General features: G+C 31.8%; 3 protein-coding genes and 1 long non-coding RNA gene across 4 annotated transcripts; 1 reads left to right on the top strand and 3 right to left on the bottom strand.

The window, feature by feature from the left end:
• Positions 1 to 1,388: 1,388 nt before the first annotated feature.
• Positions 1,389 to 6,731, bottom strand: LOC105435731. Its single transcript, XR_969683.2, has 2 exons — positions 5,140 to 6,731; positions 1,389 to 1,692 (listed from the first exon to the last, which is right to left on the bottom strand). It is a non-coding gene; the product is annotated as an uncharacterized LOC105435731 (long non-coding RNA).
• Positions 6,732 to 9,693: 2,962 nt separating this feature from the next.
• Positions 9,694 to 11,076, bottom strand: LOC105435729 (S-protein homolog 1). Its single transcript, XM_011658066.2, has 2 exons — positions 10,950 to 11,076; positions 9,694 to 10,141 (listed from the first exon to the last, which is right to left on the bottom strand). Exons 1-2 carry the CDS (start codon positions 11,023 to 11,025, stop codon positions 9,768 to 9,770), a joined length of 450 nt encoding a protein of 149 aa, XP_011656368.1. The 5' UTR covers positions 11,026 to 11,076; the 3' UTR covers positions 9,694 to 9,767.
• A 372-nt stretch (positions 11,077 to 11,448) lies between these two features.
• Positions 11,449 to 16,113, top strand: LOC105435728 (GDSL esterase/lipase At4g01130). The gene is made up of 5 exons (XM_011658065.2): positions 11,449 to 11,831; positions 12,894 to 13,163; positions 13,881 to 14,047; positions 14,220 to 14,490; positions 15,548 to 16,113. The coding sequence occupies exons 1-5, from the start codon at positions 11,567 to 11,569 to the stop codon at positions 15,814 to 15,816; spliced, it is 1,242 nt and encodes a 413-aa protein (XP_011656367.1). The 5' UTR covers positions 11,449 to 11,566; the 3' UTR covers positions 15,817 to 16,113.
• A 610-nt stretch (positions 16,114 to 16,723) lies between these two features.
• Positions 16,724 to 18,377, bottom strand: LOC105435727. Its single transcript, XM_011658064.2, has one exon. The coding sequence runs from the start codon at positions 17,853 to 17,855 to the stop codon at positions 16,959 to 16,961; it is 897 nt and encodes a 298-aa protein (XP_011656366.1). The 5' UTR covers positions 17,856 to 18,377; the 3' UTR covers positions 16,724 to 16,958.
• Positions 18,378 to 19,632: the final 1,255 nt, after the last annotated feature.

Below are 19,632 nucleotides of genomic sequence, written 5' to 3'. Positions count from 1 at the left end.
AAGAGATTCAAAGTTCTAAGTTGCACTTAAAAGGAACCTTTTCGGATAAATAAAAAAGGAGTTTGATTTTTTTTTTTTCATATTACTCAAGCTTTTCTTGATAGGAGAAAAAAGTGTAAGATGGAAGTATCTCAATTCATTTCATTGCTTGAACTAACAAATCGTGTGAGATCTGCATAATAAATGAATACAACATTTGATGAGTATGTCATATTCTGTAGGTGAGTAGTAGGTACACTATTGTATTGCTATAAAATTTTCTAGGAGGATGGAGAAAAGTTAACACTGAAAACGTCATGTTTTTCTAGTCTTAATTTGGATTCATTAAATGATTTTACATGTTTATTCTAAGATTTTGTAGATATTGAACAGAGAAATTGATAACAACGCTTAAACTTGTGCTACGGAAAAGAGTGCCTATCTCTACGACGCTATCACGATGTGGACAACATTTTATAAATTCTGATAATATATCCCATCCTTTACCTTCTTGGTATTTTCATATATTGGAACACTAAAACTCACTTGGCACATTATGAGTAGCTAAGGTAAGTTCTCTATCTTAGGGGTGGGATGAAGTTCGCATTGTGAACGTATAGTATGTTTGTTGCTTGGTACACAGAAAAATGCATGTAGGTATGTTAATCTCTACAGAACATAGGTTAGAGTATGTTTGTTTATATGTTAATAACTTAATTGGAACGGGCTTGTGCATTTACACTAATTAAATAATTGATTAGTTCAACTATAGAATTTGGCTGCTTTGATCTCATAGTCAAACAAACGAGCCAAGAATAGAATTGGTATACAATCAATTCTGTGAGTTTGATTAATAACCAAAAAAATATGAAGGAATTATGAGTACCCTAAGCTAGAGCTCATTTGGTCGACTTTAATCCCAATTAGGCTTTTACATCCTTCCCATTTATTTTCACTGCAATTAAACTCTCAAAACCCTTGTGATCATTTGAATTCGAGTTAAGGCTAAGATCTCTTTCTAAGTTTCCAATGGAGACTACATGCTCCTACTTGCTAAAAGCTTGGAAGGGAATAAATATCATTTCTTTCGATCCCGACAGGCTGTTTGAACAACTTTTTTGTTGCTGAGAAAACTTAATGCTACATGTTTTCTTAAAAACAAATTTCCTCAAAAGTTCTAGTATTACTTTCCAGAAATCCTCTTAGTTCTATGTTTCAAAGTATCGCTCTTTCAGTTTTTAAATTTTGAGTTGTTTTAATTTGATCGATAAGTTTTAATATTTACACTTCTAATCTCAAAATTTCACTAAATTCTCACTTTTAACAATGTTTAGTACTAATGCTGACAAATTAATATACTTACAAAAGTTTAGAGTTTAGATTGATCCAATCTTCAAAGTATAAGAGAATAGAATAAATCGATATTTTTTCTTAATTAATTTAAAATCGAGTTAAATGTTCAAAGGAGAAAGTACATAATTTTATAGTACTGAAAACTTTTCATGTTGATATATATAAGATGCAATAATGTTTCAAGTTTAGCATGTGTTCTGTTAAAAGGTTTTGTCATGAACAAGAGTCTTCCATTTCCAAAACTAGGGATGTTCATGGACCAACGTAGGGAAAGCTTCCTTGTCTTCGTCCTCTTGAGAGAATTAACATCTTGCAACCCAACTCAACCCAAACGCCACATTATTAGCAAATCAAACCATACTGAAACCAAAAAATGACAGAAATCAAGTTGCTAAAAAAATAACCACAAGCATACACTATACAATGGCTATTTTGTATTTGGAGATTTTATATGAACATTAAACTATAATTCATGTTAGTTTCATGAAAAACTAACTTTAGAGGTCTAGATTCCATTAGTCATTATTGAAAAATGGATATGAGAAGACATAGTTAGAGCACTGAACTTGAGCTTGACTTCCTTTGTCTGTTCGTAGAAACAAAAATTGGGAAAAGCAAATAAATATCATAACGTCTAACTTTTCTTTGACATAACATAACTTTATATTACCTGTCACATTGACTCAAGAAAGACACACCACACACCTAACAAGTAGGGACCTTATGGAAAAAACTAGAACTAAGGTTTGTATGCAAGGATTTGAAGTCCTTGTATCCTCTGATTTTTCAGGTCATTTTTGAAATCCTAAGCCGAATAAACAGATTAAACGAACAAAAATTGGAGATGTACAAGTACAAGGATGGCTTATCTTCATCTCCACCCCCGTTTCTTTCTCCATCCCTACAATATTTCTCTTGAAATTCCTCGTTTGAATCTTCATTTAAATAGTTCTTGTATGAATCTTGAGAAGGTTGAGGATCCCAAACATTAGAAAAAGAAAAGATCTCTAATGAAAAGATCAAGAGACTTAAAAGACTATTTTGAGGGAGAATGTTAAAAATTACATATAAAGAGGGCAATGGGCTATACGTATAAGTTTTCTAAAATATAATAATAAATGCGAGGAGACGAGAATGGAAAACATTTCCCATCTCTATGTCCATTCAACTCAAGGAGAAGTTTTTCTCTCCCACTACAAAACTTGTGTTGAACAGGGAAACATTTTGCTCACATATTACAGAAAATGTAAATTACTTTTATCCAACACTAATTGAATAATTCACAAAACAAAATCTAGAGAAAGAAATCAAGCAATTGAAAATTAGATTTTAAACAAATATGTAACAAAAACACAAACTCACCCTAAACAGAATTTCTAGGACTCTACAGTTCAAATACAGAGTTGTTAAGCAACAAGTTAACGACTTGATTAGCAAAAAAAACTTACGGGGTACCTAACCCAATCAAGGAGGGAAAATCTCCAGTTCGACAACAAATGGGTATCTTTCTTTGCATAATCGAGAAGCAATTTAGAAGGCCAAGAGCCATAAACCAGATCAAGATATTAACTCTCCTTGGCCTGCTGGATTTCCAGAGAGCTTTGAATGTTCCTCTCAACAGGGAAGATGGAGAAAGATGGGCCGAAAGGGACTTAACTGAAAATCTGCCCGACATAGTGAGCGACCAATGTCTTCTATCATCCGAATTTAGCACCCTCTGTAGGTATAACAGAGATTGAAAATCTGGGATTTCGTCTTCTTTTAAAAGTCTTTGAAATAAGATTGACCAAGACATAGTGGAATTGCCCCACTGGGCAGCAACAAAATCACTAGGCAACAATGCAATCTGAAGAGCGAAAGGAATTGAAGATTGAGGGGGATGTTACCGATTCATAAGTCTGTCCAAAAAGCAATTCTTCTTCCATTACCAAGCTTAAACAAAGCCAAAATTTCCACCTTCCTCCAAGCTCTTGAAATTCTAACCAAGGGACTCTTCAAACTATTACCTGATTTACCCACCATGTCCAATCAAAAGGCTCTTTACCACGAATACTTCAACTTGCCTCCATAATGAATTACCTTCCATCAAGACTCTCCAGCCCTATTTAGCAAGAAGAGCTGTGTTTTGAATTTTGATGCCTCCTAAGCCAAGACCCCCATCAAGCTGAGAAAGTGTAACTTTGTTCCAAGTCGCCAGATGATTTATTTTACTTCCCGAATGTACTTCCCATAAGAAGTTTCTCATTAGTTTTTCCAAGGAAGAAACCACATTGTCAGGGATGGCAAAGAGAGACAAGTAATAAGTGGGAAGGTTAGCCAAAACTGATTTACATAAAGTTTGCCTTCATCCTCTTGAGATATTAAACCTTTTCTTCTCTCTATCCAGTTTTTTGTGAACCCGGTCAATCACTAGTTGCAGAGTATTATTTCCCTCGAATAACCTCCCAAGGGAAGTCCTAAAGTACAAAAATGAAAGTTTTTCCGCCTTACACCCTAATTTCCCGGGCATTTGAGACAGAACTTCATCATCCACATTAACTCCACTGAGAGATTATTTATCCCAATTAATTTTCTGCCCTGAATACCATTCAAACAATCTAATAGCTTCCTTTAGCTTGAAGAGCATATCCTCATCATACTTGCAAAACAGGAGTGTGTCATTGGCATAATGAAGGATGGGAATGTGGATATTCTCCTTTCCAACCATGAAACCTTCAAAATGCCATAGTTTCAGGATTGTATTGAGACACACTTTTTAGATATGCGTGTTTTTATTGCAAAACATGTGAAAGATCTCAGAAGTTTGAGGGATTGTCTCGTAGGAATGAAATGTCTCATGTCCCTATGCAATTTTGTGAATTTAAATATATTATTCTTGTTGTGATCTATGTTTCCAAATGGGTTGAAGCAAAAGCCACTGTTACTGATAATTCTGAAGTGGTTGCAGTTTTTTGAAATCTAACATCCTTAATGGGTTTGGTTTTCCACGAGCTATCATTAGTGACCAGCACCAGGGTACTCACTTTTGCAATAAGGTGATTGCAGCTCTCCTAAAGAAATATGGTGTGCAACACCGCATTGCCACTCCATACCATCCTCAGACAAATGGGCTGGTGAAGGTTTCTAATAGGGAAGTGAAATCTATCTTAGAGAAGGTGGTGAACCCTAGCAGGAGAGGTTGGAGTTTGTGATTGGATGATGCACTGTGGGCATATCAAGACTCTCATAGGGATGACTCCTTATAGGATGATCTATGGGAAAGCTTGTCACCTACTTGTGGAGATCGCATCCTGCTTATTGGGCTGTTAAACAATCTAATTGAGATCCAAAGGTGACCAGCAAAGGTTGAATTCTTCAATTGCACGAGCTTAAGGAGCTTAAATTGGAATCCTTTGAAGATTCCTTGATGAAAGCATCGAAAGAGTTTGAAGTTGGGCAAAAAGTCTTCCTTTACAACTCTTAATTGAAGCTTATGCCACGTACACTTCATTCTAAATGGACAGGCCCTTTTTGTATTAGTGGAAAATGGTGCAGCGGAAGTTCAGAGTCTTGAAACTGGCGAAGTGTTTAAGGTAAATGGGCACAGGCTGAAGGTATTTCATGACGGGGATTCTCTGGACCATTTCGACCCCCCCACCCCCCCCCCCCCCCCCCCCCCCCCCCCCCCCCCCCCCCCGCGCCCATCGGCTGGTTGGTTAAAGTACCTTCAGTTTCAACAAATTGGTTAAATGGACCAAATGCAAAATAATCACGCTTCAATCCAGAAGAACCGAATACCAAACAAAGAATATATGGTGGTAAAAGTACCTTCAGTTTCAACAAATTGACATCCATTACTCTGTCTTGTGCTCAAATAAATCTCAGTAATTGATCCACGCACTAGTACATATCTCTCACATCGCTCGTGGTCAAAGCCTAGACGAAAGTTAGCAAGAGAAAATTCAGAACAATAAAGCACATTCTTAGAAACCCCAGTTGCAAAAAGAAACTAAATGATTCAATACAACAAAACCCATCGATCAAAAAATAAAATTGGTATGAGAATCAACGGGAAACCTAATTCTCCAGTAATCGAAAAGAATGGTGGAAATCCCTTAAACACAAAACTAAATGATTAGATATAACAAACCCAAACCCCCATCGATCAAAAATTAAAGCAATGAAGCAACGGAAAATCGAAATTCTCCTGTAATCAAAAGGAAGGGGAAAAAATCCCTTCATGGAAATAGGCCGCCATATCCATAAAAGTTAGACTTCATGCATGTGCAGAAAAGAAGAACCAAAAACGAAAAGAAAGCAGATTTGCGTGACTTTATAGCATCAAAGAGAGATGCTTCTGCGAGAATGCTTGAGAATGGACTGAAGAAGAAGAAGAAGAAGAAGAGAGCATAGATTGAGTGAGGAAGAAAACGTAGTTGTAAGCGAGATGCTATTGAGAGTAGGCAGTTATAAGTTGACCGTCCAAGATACCAACCGCTTACTTTATTTCCAATTTTAGTCTCTTCCTTTTCTTTTCTTTTTTTTTGAACAATTAGAAGTTAATTTGAAATAAATTTATATTATCAAGTTCCATGTGCAAGAGAAAGAAGCATATGATGACACAAATAAACCACATATAAGCAGTCCCACTAAGCAAGTATTAATTTTTCAAAAGATTAATATTATTTTTTAGTATAAACTAAAAAACTAATTTACATCACATCCACACCCAAAAAAGAAAAAGAAAAAACGTCCAAAACCATCCACTGTAGAAGAAAAGTCAAAAACCACTCATCCCTTGATCTTTTCAATCAAAGTTCCAAGAGCCTCCACAAATCAACATCACCCCTCTCCGGCGAGCAGCAGCTGCCGGAGCTTCTCCACCGCGCCCAACTCCGTCGACAATCCCGAATCTTAGTCTGAATCCTCTCAAACTCCGAATACCCACAAGGCAAAGTAATCCCTTTCTCATGTCTAAACCCATACTCCTCCTCTGCCTCCCTTAGTAGCTCGATGAAAAGCCTGTGTTTGAAATACACCACCGGCACCAAAACCCGGCTCAATCCTCCTCCGCTTTCTCCTACGTACACGGCCAACTGACCTTTCGGCACTAGGTGATCAGGCTTCTCCTCGGTCGACACACGTTGTCGAAGAAAACTCAGCTGGCGACCCCAACTGAGGAGCTTTGAGGACAACTTGGGTTCTTTCAACGAGTTAGCCTCCTGGGTCAGTCTGTAATATCTAACCGATGACAAGGATGTCATGGGTCGAATATTTCGACCGAACCACCTCGAGAAAAGAATAAGACGCTTTCGAAGCTTAAAGCGTCGGAGCTTTTTCATAAGAGAAATGGAGAGGAAAGAGGAAAGAGATGGAGATTTGTGAGAGAGTAAGGATAACAGAGACTACAATGGAAGTTGAATAAATATAAATTAGTTGATTATGTCATGTAGCGATAGGTATGTTTTCTTTTCTTCTTTAATTGATTTTATTGTTCACAGTATATTAGTATATAGTATGTGTGTATAGTACTATATATATATATATTATATAGTAATCTTCAAAACACCGTAGTACTTATTGTTTACGGAATTTATTTCTTTAATATTTACATTTTGGGCAGCCAATGACGTGGCAAATAATTTTTAATGTATGGCATTTTTGTTAGGTTATTATTCTTCCAAATTAAGAGTCAAATATGAAGAAAAGTTAATTAAAGAGTTTAGTGTTCTGTCTAGGGGTGGTCGAGGAGGCTTGGCAAGAGGGGCACCAAATTTTATAAATATGTAATCTTATTTTAGGGTTGAATATTTCCCAAATCAAAAAAGAAAAATAATTGATGACTCCCACACTCAAATTCAATCTATCTACAATTTAATTTGTGTTATCAATTTATATAGATTGAATTAAGTCAAATTAGTGAAACTTTATGAATTGAGTTAGGCTCGCTTAAATTTCTTTTACTACACGTATATCATTTGCTACGTAACCCATGAATTTTGTAGACATGTTTAAGAGATGTGATATCTTGTCATTTTTGGAACTTATGAATTTTTTTATATATAAATTCATTTGATTTTACTCGTATAAAATTTTATGTATGTGATAAGTAGGATAAGAATTACACTTGTTCAATTATGTCAATAAAACAATCAACTTAATCATTGTAGATTTTTTTAACAAAATTTGAGAAATTTATACAAAATAATCTAAAAGAAATTTTAATGTAGGAGTAATATTGATAATTTTATAAGATTAATAACTAAACAGAAATGTTTCAAAAGGAAATTCCTTTGGAGACTATTTTATATAATTCTCCTAAAAAAATCCAAGATGTATCTTTAATTTACATATATGCAAGTAGTAATCATTCTTTTGCTTCCTTTATGTTGAAAGATTCATGTTAGCTCTTTATTCAACTTCTTAATAAACAATCTAATAGAAACTTTGAAAAATAAACCTAATTAGTCCATTTTCCATATTATAAATTTTGTACGTAAAGTATAATAAATAAATACATATTTAATTAAAGTTAGAGTTTAGTTTCTAAATTTTCAAGTTTAACATTTTATTTTTTTCAATGCAACAATGTGTAGTATTAGATCATAGCATTAAAAAGAAAATTATATTTAACTTCATGGATTTAGAAAATAAATTTGTGTCAAAATCTAATTGGCAAAAGACAATGTAGTATTTTACTGAAATGTTTGGAATTTAGAGAAAAACTGGAAGACAACATTATAAAGTTTAGAAATTAGAAAAGAAAACAAATACCAAATCATATATGATTCGAACAAATTAAAAATTATTTGAAGTCCATTTATGTACACTATGCAAAGGATTCCCCACTAAAAGTGATGTTTAATTAACTTTTATATGAAGACCAAAGTTAGTACGTAGTTGACTCTATTGGCTGCAAAATATTGAATTCAACAAGATTTAAACATTATATTTATTTTTATTTCTTTATATCTCACGATGAACCTCAATTTTGGAATATATGTATATATAATCAAATATTTAAAAATTATTTCAACCGACATGAATTTTTTAAAATTATTTATAAATATAGCAAAATATATATCACATAATCTTATCTACAAGAGACTATATAGAGTAACTAGACTATAGAGTAATCTATCGTGGTGGTATTTTATTATATATATATTTTTTTTTTAAATGGCCAAAAGATATATGTATGATTTCTTTATGTGCATGGATCAATAAAAAGTGACAAAATTCTAGTAGAATTGTTGTTAATTCTTGTAAATTAATTAATAAACAACTCCAAAAACTAAAGTGAATATTTGGTAAAGAAATCAAAGCAGCGTGAAGAATGAATAACTCAAATCTCATCCATTGCACCTCTGCCTCAAATTGAAATCAAATTTAAAAGTTTTACCTTTCAAAACTTATAAACCAAATAGAAACTAGTTTTACCATCTATATATTGGATACCAAAACTATATTTTTTAAATATATTTAATGGTTTATATAATATTAGTTCAAGAATCAAATTATGAACTTTCGATGGTTACATGATGTCTTAATCAATGTCACCATTGTCTTGTAAAATAAAAAAGGAAAAACTCTTTTTCAAGTAATCTCCGTTTACGTTTTATAACATCATTAAATTTAAGTTCACACATAACATAACTCTTTGCTTAAACAAAGGTAAAGTATATACGTATAGATAAGTGATATATATTTGCTTTAGATGACTACGTACATTTCTCGACTATTTATTTGTAAATCCAACTTTAAAATATATATAAAGTAGACATCACTTTTTGGATTATTGAATATTTAATCAACCCTTTTCTTTTCCAATCTTATCTCTTAATCTTTGATTAAGAAAGTGTACCAAAGTGCAAAATTTCAACAATATATGCCCACATGCACCATATATCATATATGCAATGTGATCTTCTTTGTTTTTTAGTATCATTGGCCCTACAGTTTTGAATACAAGTCCTACCAAGCAAATCTTTTTCATTAGTTATAAGCATTCTTTTTCGTTCAAGAGGACAAACTTTCATTAATGGTATCACACACAAAATCTCCAAAAATTTACACCGTTTAGTCAAAATGCATTATTGACGATGTTTCAATTTGTTTTTAATATATGGTGTAATAGTATTCAATAAATTAAAATTATGTTCGCAAGCTAAGTAATATGTTTAACTTGAAGTTCAAAAACATGTAAAAAAGAAAAAGTTCAAAAAGAAAAAGAAAGAAGAAGTCCATTTGATAACGAAACCGAAACAAAATAATTAAGGACGGCTAGAGATGAGAGAGATATATCAATGAAACCAGGGGCCATGCATGGTTGCCAAAGCTGAATAAAAGGAAGTTTCTTGGCTTCATGGTATGATCTTAATATAAAGCAAAGAAGTTTAGTAGGGTTGTTATTTTATTTATAGTAAATAGGAAATTATTATACATATATTGTTATTCTAGTGTAGCCATGGATGTTGAAACTCCAAAGTTTTTGCAGGAGCATTAAGCAAAGAGAAGCCATCATGGGCAGCAACCCAGACACAATTTGAATTACTACCACAACGATCTGAAAACCAAGTTCCTCTCTCTGGCCAAAATACCTCAAACGAAGCATGCCCTAATTTGCTTTGAAAGTCACACCAATACTTAGTTGTTTGCAACCAATTCTCCTTGAATCCCCAGCTATAATGCTCTCCTTCATTCTGTATAACGTGTACGCCTAAATCATCGTCTTTTGATTTGCAATGAACCTGTAGAGATGCATTTATTTGATAGTTTATAATCGTTACTGTCCAATCCGTCAATGGAAGCTGGTACTTCGAATCTCGTCCTGCAACAAAAATAAAATATGGATAATTATTTGATTTTATGAGGATGACGTCCCAATGGATTATTATAAGAGAAATGAGTTATATATTTGGTTATAAAGTACCCAAATGTCGAATCATAGGAGATATAAACCCTATAAATAACTCATATACATATGAGATTTCAAAAAGGAAGGATTGTTTTTTATATGAAAAAAGTTAAGGTAAAAATTGATATGAAAACTTAATTAGATCTAAAGAAAGAATATAATAGAGAAGATTTATTTTAGGAAATTTTTTCATTTTGATCAACAATACAATATGAATCAAGGGAAATTATTTTATAGATGAAAATGTTTACTAATATAGCAAAATTTTAGAGAGAACTACTAATAGAGATATCAGTGTCTAATCTTGCTAATTGGTTAATTAATTTTGTTATATTTAAAAGGAGGATTTTTAAAAATAACAAAATAAATAAAAATTTTGTAAAATTTACTATTTTTGAAAATTCTTCTATTTAAAAACAACTATCAAAATAATTTAAAAGGCCACGAAGATAGAATGGAAAACAAATTAAAGAAACTAAAAACAAATTGCCTAAAAAGGAATATTTTTCAAATGTGAAAAAGAAATCATAGCACTTGTGTTCTTGTGAGCAGTGAAAATGTATGAATGCATAATTTGAATTATATAACTTATAATCAATTAACAGCTAAAGACACAATTGTGTACATATCAATACCACCCAATCGATTCCACTTTAATTTTATTTTTATCTAAATCAAAAAATTTCTATGCCACTAAATAATAATAATAACGTAAACATACCACAATAAGATTGATCAACTTTGCTTGCAAATGCCAAAACCAAAATCAAAAGGGCAAAAGATTTGAGAGCCTCCATGATCTATATGATCTTCTTCAATGGTGTATTTTTGTTTTCAAATATGTTTTCTGTAGGACGTATTTATACTGTTCTCGTCTTCCTTTTAATAGTTAAGAATTCAAAGGGCACATTGTTATCTTTGGTAAAAAAAGACGTTGTAACGAACAATTCATAAATATGTTATAAATTAATATTACCGTTTTTAGAAACTGTATGAACAATGATCTCTTTATAATTTAACAGCAATTTGGCCAACTTTCAATTCAAAGGGTTATAAATGAAAGTGAAAGTGGTTTCTTTTCCTTTTCTTGGCCAACTTTTAAACGTATAGTCTATTAACTTTAGGAAAAAATAGGTTCTTTTCATTTTTTTTTTTCTTGTTTAAGTTCAATTGATTTTTCAATAAGTTCTTTTGCATGCGTGAAGTTGCCGACGAGACAAAAAAAGATGGACCCCCAAGTCTTAAAGACCATTAGCGATCTAACAAACAAATTTCACCAATCAATCTCTCCTCTGCTCCCCAATTTCTTCTCCTTTATATCTCTTTTACAACTACATCATGATTTTCCTTTTCCCGTCCCAATCTTCCCCTCCATTTTTCAACATTTTTCTCCTTATTCTACTTACCGTTACAGCACCATCTGCGGCGGCCACGCCACATTCGAAATGCAAATTTGAAGCCATCTTCAATTTCGGTGACTCTAATTCCGACACCGGCGGGTTTTGGGCAGTGTTTCCTCCGCAACATGAACCTAATGGCATGACCTTCTTCAAGAAGCCCACCGGCCGTGCCACCGACGGAAGGCTCATTATCGATTTCCTTGGTAATATTCTTCTAGTGATCTTATTTTCAAACAAATCCCAAATGTTTAACCGCGACTCTTTTTATTTTAACAAACATAAATTTCCCATGACTGTTTTGATTCCTGTGGTTTCTAGGGAGGTTTTAAAGAGACCATATATGCATATTACAGACACTAAAGATGATAATTAATTAGTCTTTGTTTAATTTATCAAAGAAAGAGATTGAGAAAAAAGGTAGTGGGTTTCTTTTTGCTTGAAGATGCTTTTGAGAATATTGGCAAGCACATCGTTCCACATAAAGGTATTGAGTTTAAAAAGAAGAGTACTTTGCCAATTTGACCATCAAATTCAAATGGCCAATGAGGAACTTTTGAACCTTATCTGGTCCTACACCTATGGACTTATTTCACATCTTTCTTATCTTTCTCATATGATCTGATCATTATCATAAACTTATAATACAATTAAATGAAAATTTTCCAATCATGCTACACATCTCTTCACAATTTGATAATTTTATAATAGTCTAGTATAACAACTTAGATATTTAGTGAGTTGATGTAATGGTTTATTAATAATTTAATATAACTACTAAACTATAAAATTTGTGATATAATTGTGAGTTTTAGTACAAGTCAAGCGAGAGACTCGAACATTCAACTTGTTGATGAGTCGTGCATGTATATTTATTGAACTAGTTTAGTCGTACATGTTATTTTTTTCTGTTACTTTTTATAACAATGTAATTGAAATGTCTTGGATGTGTGATATTATATATATTGCTCTAAATGATCAACAATGCCCCTAAAATCTACTTTGTATTTGTTTATGTGTTACTTACACAATTTAGGACTTGAGGTTATTTAGATCAAATATGCTTTATATAAACTTCTTTCTTCCGATTGATGAATTTGTAATCTATATTTTATGATACTTCTTCTTTTCTAATAATAAAGAGTGATCTCTTCTTTCTTCTTTCGTTTGTAAAGCATGTAATTAAATCTCTTATCAATCTTTATTGTTTTCTGGGATTTCAAATAACTTGTTTCAAGTTGTAACCTATTTGAGTGGTTGAAGTGCAGCTAACTCGCTTGGACTTCCATTTATAAGCCCATATCTGAAAGCAATAGGTTCAGATTTCAAACATGGAGCAAACTTTGCAACATTGGCTTCAACAGTGTTATTGCCAAACACTTCCTTATTTGTCACTGGAATTAGCCCCTTCTCTTTGGCCATTCAGCTCAACCAAATGAAGGAATTCAAATTTAGAGTTGATGAATACTATTCTTCTTCCTCTTCTTCTTCTTCTTCTTCTTCTTGTTCTTCCTCTTCTTCTTCTTCCTTTCTCAAAGGTGATCCTCATTTTCTTTTCTCTTCACTTTCTAATACATACTTTGTTTATTTAAGTTATTAATTAGTTTTATGCCTGTATAATCATTGGTTTTAAAAAAATAGTCGTGACTTTGAAATTGGAATAGATCTTTGTTGTTATTAACTGCATTATGCCAAAATGTTGATATGACATGTTGTTTAAAGACTAGTAAGAATTAATAACACGATGATATCCACGATACCAACAAATGTTTAACTCAATTGACATTTGTATGCATGTACTGTGAACCAAGAGATTTGTACTTCAAATTTTCTACTAAAATTTGTATTAATAATAATAATAATAACTTATTGGGTATATATATCCCCAATGTAGCATAACAAAAATAGTCTTTAAATGAAATATCTCATCCATTATTGTATCGTATGTCAAATTATAGTCACTATCATTCATTATAAGTACTTGAAAATGATTTTTTACTTTTTCAAAATTAAAAACAATTTTTTTTTTGACGTTTTAAAAAATATATATGTAATAATTGTAAATATAGCAAAATTTGACAAGATGTTGATAGACTATGTTGTAAATATTTGTATAACGCTCATAAATTATAAGAGTTTACTAGCAAAAAAAAAAAAAGTTATCTATCACGTATAGATTTTGATTTTGGTAGCTATATCTTAATTATTATTTTTAATTCATTCCTAATAGGTAGATGTTGATAATGTTTATGTAGGTGATGAAGGATGGAGCCAACTTCCAGCACCGGACATCTTTGGAAAGGCATTGTATACATTCTACATTGGTCAAAATGATTTCACCTCCAACTTAAAAGCTATTGGAATTCAAGGTGTTAACCAATATCTTCCTCAAGTTGTTTCCCAAATTATTGATACCATCAAGGTTAGTCTATCTTTTTTCTTTTTTTCTTTTTCTCCATCATGTCATTTCTCACTTTCAATTTTTTTGATGCACTTCGAAATTTTACTACCAAGTCTTTGACCATATCCAATTTATCTTGGATGAAGTGAACTATAATTGTTACTTAAGTTTAATTTGTTAGTTTGTAATTCAGGAGCTATACAAGTTGGGAGGAGAAACGTTTCTAGTAATGAATATGGCTCCGGTGGGGTGTTATCCTGCCCTTTTGGTTCAGCTTCCACTTGAAAGCTCAGACATTGATCAATATGGCTGCTTTATCTCTTACAATAAAGCTGTAACAGACTATAATGCCATGCTTAAGAAAGAGCTGGAGCGAGCAAGAAGCACCCTCCCTAAAGCTTCACTCATTTACTTCGATACTCACTCTGTTTTGTTGCAACTCTTTCAACATCCCAACTCTTATGGTACGTATATGGATTCTTGTTTCTCTTTTTTCTCCAATTACCTTACGCGTTTTGAATCAGTTTTAGAGCATGTATCTACTCATATGGAGGGTGGGGTGGTTGAGAAATCTAGTGATGTGAGATAACTTTCAAGATTCAAGCTATGTTTTGGAAAAGTTATTCAAAAAAGTTTTTTTCTATATATATATATATAAACAAATTCAAACTATATAGATCAAGACTTCAATTAAACATGTGAAAAGTCAAACCATGTTCTAAAAAAATTATATTTCAAAAAAACTATAATAATGCTAATAACATTGATTTATTGCTTAGGGTAGGTCTTGAAAGGAAAGAAATATTACTCTCAAAACTATAATAATAATACTCTACAGACCTAATCCAATTCCAAAGTATATACTAATATGGTTATTAATAGGGTTAGGTTGAGTTAAACTCATCACTTAATTCAAATTATTGGGATCAAGTAGAACAACTTTGATTAGGTCATGTCTGTATATATATATATATTTTTTCAAACCCAACAAACAATAACGGCAAGTTTTGGAATATCTTTTGGTTTATCATCTTTTTTTCCTTGAAATGCTTTTAATTATGCATTAGGTTACATCTTTTAGGAAAATTGTTTTAAAGTTGTGCTTCTACTACCAAAATGGGTTACTGTGTTTCCTCTCGAGAATCGATGTATCCAACTACTAAAAATTATCAATTTTGATATCTTATCAATCTCTTTCACGAAGAAATGGTTTTACTCGAGATACTATAAATTACTTAAATTCTTTTCGAAGATGCTAACTAAGAAAAAGGTGGTTTTATTTAAAAGGTATTTTCTTCCGGTATCATTCTAAGGTATATTTGTTCGAAAGAAAATTATTTTTCAAGTGAAGCACATAAGTCAGAAAAAAAAATTACATAAATACTTCTTCCATTTTAAAAAAAAAGTTTCATTTCGCACTTTTAAACCAACAATATTTTCACAGTTTTCAAATTTGATTTGTTTAAAATCATTATCAAACATGCTAACATAAGGTTGTTGCTTTTATTTGATGGGTAGCAGGTCTTAAATATAGTACCAAAGCTTGTTGTGGTCATGGTGGAGGACCCTATAATTTTGACCCAACAATTCTTTGTGGAAATAGTAAGAAGATAAACAATAAAATCTTAACAGCAACAGCTTGCTCTGATCCATATAACTATGTAAGTTGGGATGGAATTCATGCCACAGAAGCTGCAAACAAACTTGTTGCATTGGCTATTCTTAATGGCTCTTATTCTGACCCTCCCTTTTCCTTTCAAAATCTTTGTCATCTCCAACCTCTAGATTGATCAATAATCCATCTTAAATAAAACCTATTTGATGTGAACAAAGATTTCCCTTTTCTCGGAATAAGATGTGAACCAAGATGTCCTTGGTTTCAATCGTACTCCTTTTGAATGTCCGTTTTACGTTGTTTTTAAGAAATTCATCACAAGTAACAAGTGTTGGCATTTGCTCTAAATAGCACAATGTTGTTCGTTAATATGCTTTAAATCTTAAACACAATGTTTTTAGGTTTTGTTTGAGCAAACAGAAAAGAGTAAAGAGAAATTACAGCCAATTGTATAGTTGTACTCTTTTTTATTGTTCGAATGTCTTGATATTAGGTGCTTTGTATTTACTATATTTATGTTATTTACAATCTTAACTCTAGAGTTTTAAAGAGTGCACAACATAATTAAACTTTCTAACTCTACGGGAACATTTATTTAAATTTATGTGTCGATTCTCTGTTTCTTTATTTATTGATTCTATAATATTTGTATTATTATAGGGGAAGTTGAGAAAGGATTTTTTCATGTAACTTTGAAGTTCAAAAGTCAAAATGAAATCTTTCAAACAACATAGATCGAATTAAAGCTAGTTGAATACTTCGTAGAACGTTTAAATAATGTTCTTTCTCGCGCTCTTCCCTCTCCCTTTTGCGTTTCTCTCATCATATACTGAAAATGTCAAAATCCTCTTCATGCATTGACTGCAAAAGTAAGCTCCAAGAGAAAATGTTTGGTTTGTCTTAATAATATTGTATTCCCATGTGGAAGTTTGTTTCTTAGCATTTTCTTATGTTTGGATGATTCTTTCTGCCAGTCTTTATTAATTTCAGCTCAACCTGTTCTGTTCTACCGAACTTTTAAATTACATCCACTCTGTTTTCTATAATATGTTAAACTTCAACCAAATAGATTCTCTAACAAATAAGAAAGAGCTAAGAGACTGCTCGTCATTCGATTCAAACATACCTTGATTTTTTTCTATTCTCTCGATTACATCGTAACGATACAAAGAACATAAAACACAAAGAAATCGGTATAGTTTAGCAGATGAAACACTAGTATGAATGATCTTATTGAAATGATGAACATATCTAGAGCTGTAAACATTAGAACAGATATACAAAAACAAAAATGCCCCACCCAAAAAGAAGAAAGAATCAAGGAACATAACTATTTTCAAGAGATGGTTGTGTTCTTACCATTGAAGCAGAAGGCATTCTACTTTTACCAATCCAAACATTATCAAAACTCACTCCTCTTTCAGCTTCCCTCTCCATACCCTTGATGCTTTTCTTCTTCACTAACCTCAAAACTGTAATTAAAACTACAACCATCAAAGCTAACACAAGCAAACCACAACCAAATCCAACCACCCACCATTCCCACAACATCCTCTTCTTCTTCTCCTCCTTCTCAATTGAAGGAGTTGGAATAACAAGAGAAAAATGACCATAATCAGTTGCAGAACAAAAATTTGGTCCTGTCATGTTCTTCAATTCATAAGTTCCATTAGCTCCAAACTTCACACATTGTGGCTTCTTCCCACTATTTTCAACTTTAGGAAACATTACTAAAATGGGCTTTCTTCCCAAGATGATTAAATGGAGTTTTTTATTGCTTAATGTGCTTGAATTCGTAGAAGAATCATAAACAGTGAACCCAATCACAGGAGCAACAAGAGTATAACCAGGTATTTTGTAGAAAGTTGAAGACCAATTCCCTAAATTCTCAAAAATTATGGCTAGTCTCTTTACATATGGAACAGAAGTAAGTCTTGGAGGAATAGATATCCATCTCAAATTTGCTCCTCTAACCCAAAAACTACCACTCCTCAATCTAATATAAGAAACTTGAATCCCAGAAAAATTTGAAGGCAGTGAGATGTTATATACAATCCCTGTTCTAGGCTTTGACAAAGAATTATTGGCATATTTATGAACAAACCCATTAAAAGAATCCACATCTTCAAAAGAAACAGAGCAAGAGATCAACATCAATAAACAAAAAAACACCACCCAGATGTTAGAATCGTACCAGTTTCTCCTTAGTTCCATCAGTAAGAAGCAAAACCCATGAATCAAATAAGCTGTTTCTTGAAAAGCAAACCAGAATTTCTGATTTCAAGGGCAAAATTGATGATGGGTTTCATCGAAAAAACCAAATGGGTTGTTTGGGGAACCGAAGGAAAAATCACCTCGATCGGAGTATGGTCGTCGAGAGCCGCCGTGGACGGTGGTGGGGTGTGTTAAATTGGAGAGAGGTGTGATGATTCCCAGAAGAGTAATGGTATTAAAGAAATTGGGACTAATGGGATTTGAGAAGGATTAATTTAACTTGTGGGTTGAATATATATATATATACACACACATATATATTCTATGATTATGAAATTATAGGAAGAAGAAGCCATGTTAGCCTGGCACCCATTGAAAAGAAGAACTTGCTTCGCCTTTTGAGTTGTTTTAATGGTACTCTCTTTTTCTTTGAATTGTATTTTGATTCCATTCCTAGTAAGTTGGGGTTGGTTGGGGCAAAAAAGAGAGGAGGGCCATTTGATACGTTATGTCCATGCCCTTCGCTCACATTGTGGCTCACCATTTTATACTCTTTTCATCCTTTCACATACCTTCAATGGTTATTAATTATTACATAATACTTTTCTTTGACCTAATTTGACCAAATCAATTTGACTAAATTGTTATAAATTTCAAACTAAATTGTTTTTTATTATGGTTTAAATTTTGTTTTATAAATTTATAGTATATAGATTATATCGTTCCTCATTAATATTTACAAAAACAAAAGTGTTTTTAAATTACTTTTTTCACTACAACTATATTTTTATTTAAGATATGCATATCATAAACTCAAATTAATTACAATAAAGTTAACATTCACTGACATGGAAACATGTTTGCTCGATTAAGAGATGAGATGTTATATATATATATATAAAGAAAGCTAGTAATATTTTTACGTTAAATTATGCTTAAATTGTAAGGTTAATTAATATTTTGATATATTTTTGAAGATAGCAAAACCAGCTAATTATTTATACCAATACTAAAATTACACTTTCCATCATTTGTCATCAAATTTTACTGACTCTCATTTGTAAATTTATTCTAACAATTTTACGGTTTAAAACAATCTTCCAAATATTTTTATTTTTCAATATTAACAAATATAACAAAAAGGAAAAAGGTATTACTTTAATTAAAATTGCTTTCTATATTCTTCATATCTCACACCATAAATGAAACCGAGAATATAATGATGAATATTGAATATAGTTTGGCTAGTTAAATAGCATGTTAATTAATTAATAACATAACAATAGTATTTATTATTTTCTTAAACTACTCTTGTAGTTAATTTTTTACTTTTTTAAAAACTTATGAGTAATATTTGCATATAGGGTAATAATGAAATATTTGCCATATATATTGTTGTATATATATGAGTAATAAATTTTCCATATATATCATTATTGATAATTTCTTTAATTGTTTTGGTTTTCCCTTTACATCATAAAATTGTTTATTCATCATCAATAAACGACACCAACTAACCCTAAATAATTATATACATTGTAATGGAAACCCATTCATTATTGAACATCACTTATCATTATCTACCTAATATAATTATCTTTTCTTTTAAAATAAAAATCTTCCTTCAATTTTATTTTATTTTATTTTTAAAATATACATAGTTTTTTTCAAAAATATAACAAACGAACAAATATTTGCACTACATAAAATAAATTTAAAAATGGAGGCCCATAATGGGGAATACAAAAAAATGTCTTAGTCAACCTGCAAGAATTTA

Source organism: Cucumis sativus, chromosome 6 (genome assembly GCF_000004075.3).
Source record: "Cucumis sativus cultivar 9930 chromosome 6, Cucumber_9930_V3, whole genome shotgun sequence".
Taxonomy (NCBI): domain Eukaryota; kingdom Viridiplantae; phylum Streptophyta; class Magnoliopsida; order Cucurbitales; family Cucurbitaceae; genus Cucumis; species Cucumis sativus.
The sequence above is the reverse complement of the archived record's forward strand: the minus strand, read 5'-3'. Positions and strand labels throughout refer to the sequence as shown.

Bases quoted from the DNA above. Each gene is read 5' to 3' on its own strand.
- LOC105435729 (XM_011658066.2), bottom strand. From the start codon at position 11,025: ATGGAGGCTCTCAAATCTTTTGCCCTTTTGATTTTGGTTTTGGCATTT. The intron at 10,142-10,949 runs GTATGTTTACGT...TTTTTGTTGCAG, and splicing joins AGTTGATCAATCTTATTGTG to GACGAGATTCGAAGTACCAG.
- LOC105435728 (XM_011658065.2), top strand. From the start codon at position 11,567: ATGATTTTCCTTTTCCCGTCCCAATCTTCCCCTCCATTTTTCAACATT. The intron at 13,164-13,880 runs GTGATCCTCATT...ATGTTTATGTAG, and splicing joins TTCTTCTTCCTTTCTCAAAG to GTGATGAAGGATGGAGCCAA. The intron at 14,048-14,219 runs GTTAGTCTATCT...TTTGTAATTCAG, and splicing joins AAATTATTGATACCATCAAG to GAGCTATACAAGTTGGGAGG.
- LOC105435727 (XM_011658064.2), bottom strand. From the start codon at position 17,855: ATGGAACTAAGGAGAAACTGGTACGATTCTAACATCTGGGTGGTGTTT.